At 42.9% G+C, this 17,502-nt stretch overlaps 1 protein-coding gene across 2 annotated transcripts in view; it reads left to right on the plus strand.

The window, feature by feature from the left end:
• RAPGEF3 (Rap guanine nucleotide exchange factor 3) overlaps positions 1 to 17,502 on the plus strand; it is a 1,135,646-nt gene that overhangs the window by 709,681 nt on the left and 408,463 nt on the right. For both annotated transcript variants that reach the window (XM_078688545.1, XM_078688554.1), the window contains exon 17: positions 4,513 to 4,594. In XM_078688545.1, the coding sequence (XP_078544671.1) occupies positions 4,513 to 4,594 (82 nt within the window). The remainder of the gene's footprint in view (positions 1 to 4,512; positions 4,595 to 17,502) is intronic.

Consider the following 17,502-nt stretch of genomic DNA (forward strand, 5'->3'; position numbering starts at 1 on the left):
CAGTCGACTTTTACAGCGAAAATCTTGGCGCTAGCTCCTCAAGGATACCCATTTCGACTTCCCATGAATATATTAGCATTCATTGTTTGGGTATCTCTACTATGTAGATGTCACCATCAACTGTTTTGTGTTGCGCCCTTTCGTGTAGCTGTACATTCTTCCTCACGTCTCTTGCGTCGTCACCATGTTCATGAGCACTTGTGCACAGTATCACACATGTTGATGTAATGCAGTGCTACTTTTATACATGTCTAAATATATGAAGATATTTATAACTAATATATGTAATTAACAAACCCAATTAATGTTGTCACACAGTTCTGCGCCTGGAAAGCTACTTCATAGGCTCGTCACTTGTAAGTACTTATAAGCCCCTTGTAAACTGGTATACCTTATTCCCAGGACCTGTAATCTAAATGCTTCAAGTGGGCCTGCAGCAGGGGATGTGCCACCCGCACAAATAGCCTTTCGTACCTGTTTCAGGCCTGCCTCTGCAAGGCCTGTGTGCGTAGTTTACTGCCTCTTCGACTTGGTATTTAAGAACACTTGCAAAGCTTTAAACTCCCTTTTATTACACATAAGCAGGGTCACTGGAATTATGCAATTGTACGGCTGCAGCAATTGTCGCACAATTATAGATTTGCCTCATTTGCTACATATTCCATCATCTGCTGCCTAATCTGCAGATGTTAACATTTTTTTTGTTTCTAGTTCAAACGGTTCAAACGTTACTAAAATGCAGCGGGCACTAGTTTATGCTTGGCTGACTGCTCACCTTTTTGTTGTTTATTGCTATATTTGGGTATTAAACTGGTTCTAGTGAGGTGCACCCAATGTCCAGACAGTATTAACAAAGGTAAAAAGTAAAAAATAATGAAGATATACTATTAAAAAAATGCTGCATTATGCCACATAATTTGCCTTTTCTCACCACAAAATTTACTCAACGTACTGCATAATTTGGCCCTCTTCTGCCACGTAATTCCAGTGGCCCTCCACATAAGTCACCCCATGGTAGCCCTAAGCACAGGGCGCTATTAAGTAAAAGGTAGGACATGTACTTTTAAGTTTCATATGTTCTAGTAGTGACAAACACCCACATTCGTTTTTCACTGCTGTGAGGCCTACTCCTCTCATATGTTAGCATTGGTACTTCCTTAATACACATGTACGCAGTAATTCCTGATGAGAAAGGAGTAGTTGCATCATGTTTCATATCTTTGAAATGGTAATGATAAATCCTCTTTACGGGTAAAGTTGGATTTAACATTACAATTTTAGAAAGTAGACATATCTGTGCTTTTACTCCACTATGTGTCTTGCAGCCTTTCTCCAACACACATCTGGTGTTGGTGACAGCTACACTTTGTACATTCCCTGTAGACAGGCACAAACACAGGAAGGATGGGTTTGACAGAGAACACGTCTGCATTCTGGTAGCTCTTCCAGGGTAGGAAAAGAGAGGGGGAGCTGACAGTTGCACCTGATTTTGCAATGTCCTGTTTCCATCCATAAAAGGCTAATTGCTCCGTAATGATAGTCTGAACCAGGGCTGGGAAGACAGAGGACCTTGTGCACTTCAAGGGCCTGCTTTGAAGTCACCCCCCTTTAAAGGCACAACTGGGTATAAGTACTGGGCCTCTGACACTACAAAGACAGTACCCTACTGGACCTGTGAAGAAGTCTGGCAGGAGTAAAGACTCCTGTGCTACAAGGAATGCCATTCTGCTTGATTGCAGCTCTGAAAGAACAGCTTTCCTACTTTGCTGCACTGCCTTGCTGACTTCTGATCTGTGTCCCACTGATGACAAGGATGGAACCCATCTCACTTGAACCCAGAGTGACTCCAAGGGCTTGCTGGCTTGCCTTCTGTTCTGCAGTCTCAGGACCATCAAAGACTCCCTTCAACCCTGTAACAGCACCTGAACACTGCCACTTGTGAGTCCTGCCCTGCCCAGTGGTGTCCATCCAGTCCTGGGCCCTTGAAAGGTGATTACATCTGTACAGAACCATCAAAATTGGTGCATTGAGGACTTTGTATTGATCAGAACTAACATATTACTCTTCTACACTGATGCAGGAGCCTATTAATGACTCACTTTGATGGACTGCATTGCTCGATGATGACAGACAGTGTTGTTGAACGACAACGCAGTGCCTGCATCATAAAGGAGTTTGTTGACGAAGCCTTCATCCTCCACTCATATAGGAATCAACACATTGATTCTTCGATGTTGAAGCTTGCTCCATTCAAGGTACATTTCAGCAGGACCTGCATGAGTCCTGTAGCCAGCCTGCCTTCCATCGCGGTTGGCATGCACTTTGAATTTACCCCAGTCCAGCATGACCTCAAGAAACACCTGAGCACTATTTGATTCTAAGCACTACTTTTTATTGTATTCTTCTATTTAATGAATTTTTGTTGTTTTGCTCTTGATATATTCATAAAAATATCATCCATTCTTCTAACCCTGTGTGGAGTATTTTTGTGAGGTTGTCATAGTGTCATTGTGTGTGTGATGCACAAATACTTTACATATTGCCTCTTTAGATAAGCCTGAATGTTGTGAGCACAGGTTATCTTCTACTGTGCATCTAGCTTACCCTAGCTAGAGTGGTGGTACCTGCTTGAAGAGGGTACTTACCTCTACCAACCAAAATCCCCAGCTCTAAAAGAAATAAATAACCATAGTGATAAGAAAAGACATCATACAGTAACATAAAGTGGGTATCAATGCTACAGGCCTCTTCAGGGATGGGGTCGTGTCAAGTCTGTGGATAGACAAAGGGTGCCATTTATGAAACCACACGGCAGGCCAACAACCCCCAAAGCAAACCCAAGTAAACCTAACCAAGAAGGTGACCTGCACCCTAAAACATGAAAAACAAGCACAGTGTGTGGCACATGTGCAGAGTCTTTCCAAGTGGAAACCATAACTAACAAAAGTTGAAGGTAACATGTCTGTTGGCTCACCATCTACTGATTGCCCCCTGGACGATTATGTTCAATCTGTATGTGTTGACTGTGGTAAACCCTCGCCATATATGCTCCATTCTGCTATCTTCTCCTCTGTGTGCCGATTTGGTTCTAACATTTCTGCTGTGCCCCAGTGTAATCAAGCAGCAGGTGAGTCCTGTGGTGTGTGTGAAGATGTGCCATTGTTTCTTTACAACAAATATATCTTGTATCACCACGTTTCTATTTATTACTCTTTCTTATCATTCTAAATATGGCAGCTGGGCTTTCTTGGTCTCATCTTCATGGAACTCTTTGCCAATGCCCTGAGACCAGTAAGGGACCATCTTAAATGTTTCAGATTGCTAAAGAACCGGTTGTTTTAATCTGTGTGAGGGAACATTAATGTTAGTAATTATGACTCATTTTCTCAGTTAAAGAGCTAGGTCTGATTATTACTATTTTTTGCATTTTCTGTATATCATGTACCACAAGCAGGATCCACTGTTATGGAAGTTCAATCAACATTATCCATTGGTTCAAACAGGAAATTACAGTTGTTGCATTAGCCAAGGGGGTGATTAAGGTGGATTATCATTAGAAACCCAAGTAAACAACAAACAAACAAAAAAAAACAAAATTATTTAGCACAAATTCACATTTTGAATGCAGCTAACTCTACATAAATTGTTAGGCAGATGGGACAGTTGACTATGAAGTAATCCAATTTTCACTAATCCAATTTCAATATTAAGGCTAGTCATTGTTTACAACTGCACCGTATTTTCTTTCTGGCATGTAAATGAATAATTTGTGTTCACAAATTGTGCTATATTACAATATACTTTGGTTGGTTAAGAGCCAGTAACCAATTTAAGGCTTTTTATGTGGTTCTTGCTGGCTAACAAGATGCAACCCAGGTATGATCATATAACAACCTTATATTTCCACGGATCAAGAGTTTGTTTTGACAGCTATGCCTTTTATCCATGTATGACATGTAGAAGTGGATGAGTGAAATACTGTAGATTTGTGCCATAAACCACTTCCTGCTACTCTGGAATAAAAACAACATTTTATCCATTCCTGTCTCAGAGTTACGTCCCATGAGTAACACCACAATTTAAAACCATCTTTTAAGCACATAAGTAAGTTTTTTGAACTTAGGGTACCTTCCTTCCAAACAAGAAATAAACAAGTTAAGTAAGCAAAATATGTTGTACCAGTACATTTATTCTATGTATTCTAATTGATTAATTAGCCAATATGTATGCAGAGGACGGTAACAGTCAATATATGAAAAATCCTAATATCGAAGTTAAACCATTTTCTTAAGGCTCCCTAACAACTTCAGTTTCACTGTACCAGCCAGATAGAGTCAGAATGATCTTTCTACCTTAGAAAATAGCAGTGTGAGAGGTTATGAGTCATTTATTGTTTTTATATTATAGAACAGGAGTCTAGTCAAACTTTACTGCAGTTAAAACAAAGAAGCGCACTTTCTTGTTTTGACATAATTTCACAATTATTCCCTTTCTTGCTGTCATCATTCCCAGGTCCGTAATGGTGGAAGTTGGTTTGCCAGCATTGAAGATGGATTCTCTAATAATGCATACGTCATTCAGGCTCAAGATAAAGGTAACAGTCCTTTACTTTCAAGATGATTTTGGAGCAATATGGAATGTGAACTTTTTAGCTGTGTCTATGGCAGTGTGGCATAATAGCTTGAAAACATAATGAGAGCTGCACATGAGCTCCTAAAGAAGGTGTCATTGGTAGCTTGTGGGATTGTTGTAAATATCTGTACTAAGTTATCCGTCCATATTCACTTTGGCACTTTATCACAAATTGTACCTAGTCCAAATCTACATTTCTGTATGATTTTCTAAGCCTTCTTTAGCTCTACTTGAGTTCCACCAACACCTATTGTTATATTTTCTCAAAACCCTGAAGGCGTGCCCTGAGCCATGTGGACTGATCAAAGTACTATTATTATGTCAGATTAGCAGAATCCCAGTTTATTTTACTTGAGTCAATACTCCCTTTGATGTGCTCAATTTCAGACACTGTTCAAGAGACAAATGTTTTCAGAGAGCAAGGATAAACTACAAAAGTTCACAAAGGAAAACTTGGAGGCTACCATCTCTTTGTAAGAACTCATTTTCCATGTGTTGATGACTGTGCTACTTAAAGTATGACAGGGGAAATGCATGAACACTGATACCCCATTTACTCCTTCAATACAAATATTAAAGAAGAGAAGATATCCATGAGGAGTCTGATATTCAAAAGATTATGAGGCTATCCTCTCAGAAGAGGTGCGTCTGCTAGGTGACATGCTGCCCTTGAGGCTCCAAAACAGAAAGAATGTGATGCAGTGAGCCCATCTTTTTGTCTACGTTCACTACTACTGAGCAAAGGCTACCTTTCTATCCTTGGGGGTTTGGGTCTTAGATACCAGGTAAAAGATCTTTGGCTTTGCATATTCAAAGTCCTTCATCAATTGTATATCCCAAAACCTAAAAAATGAAAACCGCTATCTCCCATCTTGGGAGTGATGGTCATGTCATTCATAAGCAGATGCACTTGAATTCATTGCTTTCATGGACAGGCAGACTTTTGTCAGAAAACCAACATTTTCTACACAGTTTTGTCATTTTACTGGGATAAGCCAATTTTTTGTGCTTTCAACCTCTTTCCAGTTAGTGGTAGAAATGGGTGTGAAACCTATAATGGATCCCAGAAAACGATACATTTCTGGAAACTAGACAACATTCTGAATTCAGCACGGGGTCATTTGTGTAGATCCTTCAAGGTTTTCTTTTTATAGAAACTAACAGTTGAAAATAGAAAATATTGAAATTGAGTTAAAAAAAATAGCTATTTGTGCCAACATTTTCACTTGTAACTACTTCTAAGTATGACAAATTTTTGAAAGCAATATACCATTGCAGCCACCAGACCCTTCAGGTTGTGGGGATATACAGGACTTGTAGGTTGAAAACCAGAGGAACCCAGAGCCAATAACTGAGCAGCGTATTGCAATGTTTTTTCACTGTGTGCCTGGTATATACCAACTCATTTGGTAAAATATAAAGAGTGAAAAATTGGGACCAAGGAAACCAATATATTTCCGAAATGGGAACAAAATATAGGGTTTATAAGCAGTGTTTTTTTTGCACATCTCCAAAATTGTGAATACCCATAAAAGCATATGAATTAGAGGTAATTTTTCCAAATGACATTTCTTTTGTGACATTTCCTTACATTTTGAAGGCAGAAATGCAAAGAAAGTCAACTGGTAATAACAATTGTTTTGCAATTCTGTATTCCCCGTAGTCTCCCTATATAAATGCTACCGCACTTTGTAGTGTAGTTCCTATTTCCCTTAAAGGCTCTGCGCATTGGAATAATATACACTATAGTTTTGGCATAGGACTGAGGCCCGTATGCCTCTGTCAAGTATATTAAACTTAATTACTTGTGTGCCAGCTAACTCAGAGGTCACTAGAAACTTCTCGAATAAACAAGAAGGGAGTAGTTTCTGACAACCGCATAAACATGACAACTTTGTTTCTCTTTAGAATCAGGACAGTCTCAGAATCGTGGAAACAACAGATAACAGTTTCACTAGTCAATCATGCATGCTTAGTTTCTTCAGAGTTACACAGAAATAGATAGATGGGCGTTTCAATAAAAGGATTTATATAAGTCTTATTTCTCGTGCAAGTGATATGAGCTGTTACAATCGCAAGACAGTATGCAAAATAAAATACGTGCAGCGTGAGCAGTAAGAAGAAATAATACTGCAATAGTATGGTCTTTTAGCTATGACATATATTCATATAAACATACATAAATAACACAGGCTAAAATATGAATATTCGTCTGGTGCTTCTAAATAGTTCTACCCCAGTGTGCCTAACCTAAGCATAGTATGAGGTAAGAAGTAGGTGCTCTTTTCTATAGTATAGTTCGCTATAGTTTTGTATTTCCAAGAGTCCCTCTAGGTTCTAGTCTGCTCCGTACCTTAGAATGAGAAAGGTGGGAATCTCTTTCTGGATCTCAAGCCCTAACACCCTCCGAAGGGAGCAGGACACGGAAGCTGAATTCTCTGCAAGCAGGATGACAGTGTCTGGTCAGTGCGTCAGACGGGGACTCGAATTCCTTCCGAACTTGCCATGGCAAGCAGTATCGAGCTGTGTAACCGAGCCGTGGTTAGCCCCTGGTAAATGAAGGTATATTTATACCTGGAAGGGTCCTAGAAATGCTAGCTTTGATGTAAAGTCAGGCAGAGGAAAACGTCATGAATAAACACCTAAGAAATAGTTTTTCATGCATAAAAAAATGAGTTCGTGGAGAAATCAATAATCCAAGCAGGGAAAGTCCCAATGGCTTAAGGGTCTGGTTCATAAGAACTTGTTGTGATGGACGGATGTAGGTGACCATGCCTGTATTTGGATAGCATGGCTGATGCCTAAATAGGGACTGGGATTCTATGCCTAAACAAGGGCAATGTGAGTTGTGCCTACAAAAAGTAATTATTCAGGAAACCTATGTACGGATATCTAAATCGAAACACAACACCCACTTCAGTTTCGAATGATCGACATTACTAAATGCTAAACATGCTAAACATACTAAAAATAGAGTTACACATGAGTTGCTAAAAATATGTGTAAAACATTTTAAAAATGCATTAAAAACTGTTGCTATGCAAGAAATACAATGGTGCTGTACATATTAAAGCAATGTTCCATTCTACGCATATGTGTACAGTGAATGATAAATGAATGAACATAAATAAATACCCATGATGAAATGGTTCGTAATTACAGAAGAAAAAGTTTGAAGCCATTTCATGTAAGGTTATATAAATTAAATAGTTTGCCAAAGGTGACAATTTGTCTCTGGAAGGGTTCAAAGAATTCTGTTCTCTATGAATAGTTCTACTGTAATTAGATTACTTTGCCATAAAAAAGAAAAATACAAATGTGGAAAAAAATACTAATCATAGGAAAAAGTTCCAAGTTTTGTCTTTTGTTTTAAAAAAATGAAGGCCAAAATCAGAGTCTTCCCGGTACACTGTCTGCTGAATCAAAAGTCAGTGCATGGGGATGGAGAAAACATGAAATCCTCTATTCCTGTAGACAAAAAATTGTCTACCGTTGTAGGTGATAGTTGGAATACCTTATTTAGAAGATTAACCGCACATAGATGCGAAGCATCGCGTCAGCATTGGAAGCATCAGCAATGTTAGTTTCCCATGTTGCCTGTGTGCCCATTGTTTCCTCTCGTACCTCAGCACTAGCAATGTGCATCTGTGAGATCTCAATGAATGCCGTCATCAGGATTGGTAGCCTCTGGGGACCACACAGAGCATGGGCCGTTACCGGGTCCAGCTGAGTATCGATATCCATTGGCATGACTGATGGAAGTGTTAGACAGATGTCTAGCATGCATTCTTCACCGCAAAGCAGGTAGCATAGAACAGGTAAGAAGCAATCTTGCCAGATTGGTCTGAATGACAGAAGCTATGTGGTATTTAATTCTCGTATATGAGGTAAACCCAAAAGTTGTACTATGCACTCACAACACTTCCTTTCCAGTAGAGCTTTCTCCACGGTGTTGGGAGTGTCGCCGGTGGATTGGCTTGCCATAGCGTAGCAGTAGAAATAAAAACAGGATTCCTGCAACGAGTGCTAGTATTAGCAGCAGACCACTACACACTGAGTGCACCAAGTTTGGAATGATTCTGAGGACTGCTTGAAAAGGTGTTAACAGTCCTGAACATACGTTCTTAAATACATGCACAATACCGCTCGTATCAGACATGTTTAAGATACGTCCCAACATTTCTGTGAAATATGTAGGGCAGTTTGTACTTAACAGAGCCTGCATCTCAGCTGAACTCCTTGCAATTTGTAGACCATCAGTTTCTTTGGCCGAGGTCAAATGCATGGTTTGTTGCAAAAGAATGGCTTTCATTCTGCTTAAAGTATCAATTTGTATAGAAGAGATGTTCAGTGAAGGCCATAAAGGAAACTCCCTGACTGTGTCTATTTGGGGGAACAAGACTTGCATACAGCAAGTGACCCTGTAAGTAACTGTTACTAGATATGGGATGCCTGGCAGCATGCCACAGCAGCTGTGATCATTCAACATATTATAACTTCCATTTGAAAGTTGTCCAAAAATTGGAATATTCACTTCGGCTGGTGAACCTTGCAGGTGACAGGACAAATTTGCTGTGGAACCGTTACAAGCCCCGTGTAAATTAATACCCTGACATAGGAGAGAACCGCTTAGTGCATTTTCACAATGTGTACCGCTAAGTAAGTATGGGCGAAATTTGCGAATTTGCGCGAAACCGAATTCGCAATCCGCAAAATCCGCGAATTCGTGCGAATTTGCAGATTTTTGTTTTTTTGCGTGTTTGTGGGGTTTTTTGCGTGTTCGTGGGGTTTTTTGCGTGTTCGCGGACCTTTTTGCGTGTTCGCGGGCCGCTTGCATGGCGAAGTTACCCATGCGGTTGTGTATGGGCACAGCACCCTCTGGTTCACCACTGCCACCCTCTGGTTCATCACTGCCACCTTCTGGTTCACCACTGCCACACTCTGGTTCACCCCTGCCACCCTCTGGTTCACCCCTGCCACCCTCTGGTTCACCACTGCCACCCTCTGGTTCACCACTGCCACCCTCTGGTTCACCACTGTCACCCTCTGGTTCACGACTGCCACCCTCTGGTTCATCACAGCACCTCTGGTTCACCACTGCCACCCTCTGGTTAACCACTGTCACCCTCTGGTTCACCACTGCCACCCTCTGGTTCAGCACTGCCACTCTCTGGTTCACCCCTGCCACCCTCTTGTTCAGCACTGTCACCCTCTGGTTCACCACTGCCACCCTCTGGTTCACGACTGCCACCCTCGTTCATCACAGCACCTCTGGTTCACCACTGCCACCCTCTGGTTAACCACTATCACCCTCTGGTTCAGCACTGCCACCCTCTGGTTCACCACTGCCACCCTCTGGTTTACCCCTGCCACCCTCTGGTTCACCACTGCCACCCTCTGGTTCAGCACTGTCACCCTCTGGTTCACCACTGCCACCCTCTGGTTCACGACTGCCACCCTCTGGTTCATCACAGCACCTCTGGTTCACCACTGCCACCCTCTGGTTAACCACTGTCACCCTCTGGTTTAGCACTGCCACCCTCTGGTTCACCACTGCTACTCTCTGGTTCACCACTGCCACCCTCTGGTTCACCCATGCCACCCTCTGGTTCACCACTGCCACCCTCTGGTTCACCCCTGCCACCATCTGGTTCATCACTGCCACCCTCTGGTTCACCCCTGCCACTCTCTGGTTCACCCCTGCCACCCTCTGGTTCAGCACTGCTACCCTCAGGTTCAGCACTGTCACCCTCTGGTACACCCCTGCCACCCTCTGGTTTATCACTGTCACCCTCTGGTTCATCACTGCCACCCTCTGGTTCACCACTGTCACCCGCTACCGAGACCTTTTGTGACGCAGCGGCAGCACAAAAGATGCGCCATGGTGCTGGGTTCATCACAGCACCCTCTGGTTCACCCCTGCCACCCTTCTGGTTCAGCACTGTCACCCTCTGGTTCACCACTGCCACCCTCTGGTTCACGACTGCCGCCCTCTGGTTCATCACAGCACCTCTGGTTCACCACTGCCACCCTCTGGTTAACCACTGTCACCCTCTGGTTCAGCACTGCCACCCTCTGGTTCACCACTGCTACTCTCTGGTTCACCACTGCCACCCTCTGGTTCACCCATGCCACCCTCTGGTTCACCACTGCCACCCTCTGGTTCACCCCTGCCACCCTCTGGTTCACCCCTGCCACCCTCTGGTTCACCCCTGCCACCCTCTGGTTCAGCACTGCCACCCTCTGGTTCAGCACTGCCACCCTCTGGTACACCCCTGCCACCCTCTGGTACACCCCTGCCACCCTCTGGTTCATCACTGTCACCCTCTGGTTCATCACTGCCACCCTCTGGTTCACCACTGCCACCCTCTACCGAGACCTTTTGTTACGCAGCGGCAGCACAAAAGATGCGCCATGGTGCTGGGTATTAACAACGTGACGCATCTGAGAGATGCGTCACGTTGTAAAGCCCTGCACCATCAGGAGGCGTTCCGGCGCAGGGGACGGAGTTCCTGCACAGGAACACCTCCTAAAAGTGGCTGAGTGAAATCTACAAGATTTCACTCAGTCACTTTTAGGCCAATGCTGCGTCAAAACCCTGCGCCTGCTTGAAGCAGGTGCAAGGCTTCATGCAGCATTGGGGAGATAGGGCCCCCCAGAGCATTGCTGGAGCTGCGTTGCAAGCGCGACGCAGCTCCAGCAATGCGCTGCTTTTACGGCACAGATGCGTGACGCATCTGTGCCGTTTTTGCCACATGGTGCGCCGCATTGTAAATGCGGCGCACCATGGGTGGCGGAGCTGCGGCGCACAATGACTGGCGCATCCCTGGGGATGCGCCAGTTATTGTAAATCTGCCCCTATACATTTAGCCAACGAGGGAGCACTTACTGATTAGACAGTAGAAAGTACTCCAGTTGAGTAGAGGTATTGCACCAAAAGGTGGCATCTTCGTGGACAAACACGCAGGGCTGGATTCATTCTGCCCCCTGTTAGACTCGTTTTTTGTGCCCTTCTGCCCTCTGTTAGACTCGTTTTTCCCTTGTTTTTCTGCCCTTCTGCTCTCTGTTAGACTCGTTTTTTCCTTGTTTTTCTGCCCTTCTGCCCCCTGTTAGACTCGTTTTTTGTGCCCTTCTGCCCTCTGTTATTCCCTTGTTTTTGTGCCCTTCTGCCCTCTGTTAGACTCGTTTTTTGTGCCCTTCTGCCCTCTGTTAGACTCGTTTTTGTGCCTTTCTGCCCCGTTAGACTCGTTTTTTGTGCCCTTCTGTCCTCTGTTAGACTCGTTTTTGCCTTGTTTTTCTGCCCTTCTGTCCTCTGTTAGGCTGGTTTTTTGTGTCCTTCTGCCCACTGTTAGACTCGTTTTTCCCTTGTTTTTCTGCCCTTCTGCCCTTTGTTAGACAGCTTTTTGTGCCTTTCTGCCCTCTGCATCACCACATCATCACTCAGCGCTACCCCAGCATCACTCAGCACCTCCACATTATCACTCAGCACCACCACATTATCACTCAGCACCACCACAGCACCACTCAGCACCACCACAGCATCACTCAGCACCACCACAGCATCACTCAGCACCACTCAGCACCACCACAGCACCACTCAGTGCCACCACAGCATCACTAAGCACCACCACAGCATCACTCAGCACCACCACATTATCACTCAGCACCACCACAGCACCACTCAGCACCACCACAGCATCACTCAGCACCACCACAGCATCACTCAGGACCACCACAGCACCACTCAGCACCACCAAAGCATCACTCAGCACCACCACAGCACCACTCAGCACCACCACAGCACCACTCAGTGTCACCACAGCATCACTCAGTGCCACCACAGCATCACTCAGCGCCACCACATTATCACTCAGCACCACCACAGCACCACTCAGCACCACCACAGCATCACTCAGCACCACCACAGCATCACACAGCACCACCACAGCACCAATCAGAACCACCACAGCACCACTCAGCACCACCACAGCATCACTCAGCACCACCACAGTATCACTCAGCACCACCACATTATCACTCAGCACCACCACAGCACCACTCAGCACCACCACAGCATCACTCAGCACCACCACAGCATCACTCAGCACCACCCCAGCATCCATCAGCACCATCCCAGTATCACTCAGCACCACCACAGCAACACTCAGCATCACCACAGCACCACTCAGCACCACCACAGCACCACTCGGCGCCACCCCAGCATCAATCTGCACAACCATTCAACAACAACTGGTTCAAATATGTTCTCTCAATGTTTCAAACGTTATTACAAATGTCACAAAAAGATGTTAATATTTCACTTCTGTTCTTGGATTTTCGTCACAATAAAATACACTGAACATAATCTTCACAAAAGTTATTTACAAAAGTTTAAGCTATTGCCATTATAAATTAAAATCACTTTTATTTAAGTATTAATTATTTTAAAAAATTAAAAGCCATTGTAATGTGTAATATCAATACAGCTAAGTCACGTAAATACAAAACATGTTGCATTACAAATGCTATAGGTGTCACATTTGCGAAAGTTATAACTATTGGTATTGTAAATGACAAAGCTATTAATTTAGCTTTTTTCAAAACCAACACATAAATAAAAAAAATTGTCATTTACAAGACCAATAGCTCAAACTTTCCTAATGCGAGACCTATTGCATTGCAAATGCTTGTTTATATATCTGTCAGTGCTTCCTGTTGAGGTTTAATTTTCGTGACAGGCGCCTCATTGCCTATTTGTAACTATTCTCTGACCCTGCTTCAAGGGTCAGAGCAGGGTCAGAGAATAGTAGCAAGTAGGCAACGAGGCGCCAGGAAGCACTTACAGGCTTACAGCAGCAGGTGCCCAAGTTGAAGTTAATTTCTTTGTAACCCTTTTCTAAAAGGATACAAAAAATTAGCTTCAAATTTTGCACCTGTTGCTGTAACCCTGTAAGTGCTTGGCTGAAAATTCGCCCCACTGATTCCCGGATTTTACCGCGATTTCGCGAGATTCGCGGATCGCGAAATCGCGGACAATCCGCAAATTCCGCGAGCGGAACGAATTTTCAGCCCATGCTTACCGCTAAGAAACACTTCACGCCCCCACTCCAACATCTGTGTGTGTAAGGTAAATCCAAGTATGTCTTGATGTAATCTTTACCCAACCTTTTATATTTGCCTGCTGGTATATTTTTGAGGCAATACTGAAAATGGAAAGTTGTAACAGGCAGAGTTATTTTGCCATGAATGATTCACTCAGTAGCTGTTTTTTCTGCTACCGTAAATGGCAATTTTTCCAGTTTTTCAATGCTCAGCACTGTATATTTTATTCCACTTTGTGCCAGTTTGATCTGTTTATCAGTGAGATTGAATTCTGAAAACAGAGACGACGTGTTGGAAAAACGCCAAGGCACATAGCCTGCATGCAGGTTTTGTAGCGTCCTGCCTAATAGCAAAATAGAATGTAGTTGTGACTGGCCTTGTCGCAGCATGACCAAATCTTGTTCCATAATGTCTATGGCAGAGGATACAATGTTACCCAATGAATATATCCTGGATGACAGAGTCATTAACCCATTGTCGACTACAGCGAGAGTTTTCTCTAAATTAATATGATCAATTTCTCGTATTCTTTCTGCAGCGTCTGCTTGGGTAACCTTCTATATTTCATTATAAGCAGCATAGATACCAGCATATATGAAACATTTTTGACGCGGTTTTCTTGGACCTAGCAAGAAATCCCTAAGGTCTGTGCCTTCTTTAAGTAAAGATAAGTGTTGTTTCACATCCTCTAGTGTAGATTTCTGGAGCCAATCAAGGCACCATTTTCCTACACTGTATGTTGTTACTACCACTGGATGCTGTCTTTGAACATAGCGTGGGTCTGGACTATTGAAAGTAAAACCCTGTATTTTGTTTAGGAATCGTTTTTGACAGAAATATGTGTCTGTGGGGCAGAGCAACCATTTTTCCCATTCAGGTTCTGATCTGTTGTGATGTAAAATAGTATGTACGTCGACCTCCCCCTGTGTAGTGCTATTACTTGCAGGTGCAGGAATGGACGGAGTGTTCATGTCTTTGTTCTTGGCTAACCCAAGGCAAGACATTTGTTGGACAGTGTCATTCAAAAACATTATTTGCTGTGGGATGATACAGGCTCTAAACAAAGCTTCTATCCCCTGCACTTGCCAATCTTTTGTACCCCAGACAGATTTTGTGTCAATTGTGTCTTCCCAAAAGTCGAAACCCTGTCTAGACAGTTGGTCAATAAAGGCTGCAGAATAAATCTGTTTTGTATTGGTTAACATATTTTTCGTTCCTGTCTTGTTCACATTTTTAAAGTAAACCATTTCTTCATTGGATATGTTGAACCCTGAAAAATATGGAAACTTCATTGCAAACGTTTTTAGCTACCCCTTGGTGGTGTAGGACAATGTTCCCATTGGTTATACATAAATACATTTCTAGGTGATGCAGCTTTTTTGCAAGAAATGATGACCATAATGGTTGGAACAATAAAGCTGTTCATAGTCTGATGAACCCTCTAAATACTCATGATTAGAGGATGCAGCTGATTTTCTAGATCAGACATCATGTTATTAACAGTCTCGAAGTCCCAATCATCAGAAAAGGTACTAGAGGTAGTAGTAGTAGAAGAAAAGCTTTATTAGATTTCTGCAAACGAGAATCATAAAAGCACATACATTAATATACACAATTTTAACAGTTAATAAATCTTATTTTTTTCACAGAAGTATCAGGTTTTTATGAATCATACTCAATCATATTATTATTGATTTCCTGCATTTTACCACACTTTTCAAAAAATGTATCAGACACCATATGACAAATTGATTATTTAAAAGTTGTAATGCTAAAAATGCTGGTCGCATTTGTAAAATCCAATTTCTTTAAAATCGGTAATAGCCATTTTTCCTTTGCACATTATAACATTTACAGAAAAATACAGTGTGAATTGTAGTCTGCTCTGAGATATCGTCACAAGGGCATAATTGCATCACTCGCGTCCATTCACTCATTTTTGGGAAACTAGTAATGTGATGGAAGATATCTAGTCTAAATCTTGCTAACAATAGTCTTTCGTATAGGCTGGGTCGAGTATGAGGTAAGGTTGGATACTATAAGTTGTCATTATCATTTGGTGGTGCACTACAGTGGGCTTAGCTAGTTCTTTAGATAATCAACGTGAATCTAGTAGTGCCATACAATTTCTTTTCAGCTCTTTCCTAGATATCACTCTCATAGAACTTGGTTCGTTATAAAAATTGGGATAACCTAAGTCCTTCAGAAAATCCAGAACATATCTTAACCACTTCAAATTCATCCCATCTGTCATTCACATGATATCCTTAAAAAGCCTCCTGGTTTATATGGGTTTCCTCGTTTGTCCACAGCCTATGCCTGAGCATGATTGGTTCTGTTTTAATTAAATCTGTTAAAAATGGGACACCCAATTCTGCATGGCAGACATATAATGATGTACTTCTAGGAAGGGCCAGTAAGTATCTTAAAAACTGATTTTCTATCAACTGGAGGGGTTGAACATTACAGGGTCCCCATAATCCTGAACCGTACATGGCTGTAGATATACATTTGGCCCTATAAATTTGTTATAATATTTGCGGCGGCCTTGTGCCTAATTATTTTGAGAAATTGAGTAGGGCCACAGTGGTTTTTATAAGTGCAAGTCTTCTCGTTTGCACTGCCTGGGCCCAGGTTGATTTATGGTCAAATATTATGCCTAGATAGCTAAAGGTGTTAACAAAGTTTATTCTGTGGTTGTCTATAAAGATCTCTCTAAATAGTTTACTTCCTATACCACATCTCATGATAAAAGTTTTTGAGATGTTTACCTTTAAGCCCAGGTCACGCGTGAATGCTACATAGCCATCCAGTAATCTTTGTAATCCCACTTGAGTATGACACATTATGAAGGCATCGTCTGCGTACATTAATGATGGGATACCTCGGCCATTAATTGCTGGAAAATCATGTCCTGTTTGGATCAATGCTTTTTCTAAGCCATTGGTGTAGAGATTAAAAAGAAAGGGGGCCAGCACACATCCTTGCCTGACCCCCTTTTTCATTGGAAAGAATCCTGTACATTCTCCATTATTACCAAAACGTACTCTAGCCTTGGCATTCTGGTAAGTAACCCATGGCAAAGCACTACGCTACGCTCGCGTAGTTTGCGAAGTTTACGCACCTTCACACTACACGAACTGCACGTAGTACAGTGCAAACACGCGTAGCATAGAGCAGCGGTCATTTTTGCTTGCTTGCAGTCCTCAACTTCAAGTTGGCAACTGCGAGCAAGCAAAATGACATCCTAGCGAGACTTTTTCCTCATTCGCGATCAGCAACATGAAGTTGCTGATTGCGAGTGTGAAAAATAAACCTCCCGGCGAAATTCTCAACACGGGGAGGTGAGGTTTCTCATTGCGAGTGGTCGCGTATGCTTGCATCCGCTCGCAGTGAGAAACTACCAGTCCGCGTTGAGAAAGCTGCCGCTCGAGTAAAAATCTCCTCGAGCGGCAGAAAACTACAGATCGCACTGTGCAAGATGCCGTTTTCAATGATTGCACAGTGCCGGATGCTGGTCCGCACTGTGCAATCATTGAATACGTCATCTTGCACAGTGCAAACAGGGTACTACGCAGCTCACGTAGTGCAAAGTGCACTTCACGTAGCTACTCGTAACGCTACTTCCCGAACTACGCCTAGAGTTACTGGTAAGTATGTTTCAGAAAGTATGTGATGGTCTCATTCACCCCCACTTCGTGAAGGACCCCCCACAGCCACTCATGTATTACACAATCGAAGGCTGCGCTTAGGTCTACGAAAGCTAAA

Source organism: Lissotriton helveticus, chromosome 1_1, assembly GCF_964261635.1.
Source record: "Lissotriton helveticus chromosome 1_1, aLisHel1.1, whole genome shotgun sequence".
NCBI lineage: Eukaryota > Metazoa > Chordata > Amphibia > Caudata > Salamandridae > Lissotriton > Lissotriton helveticus.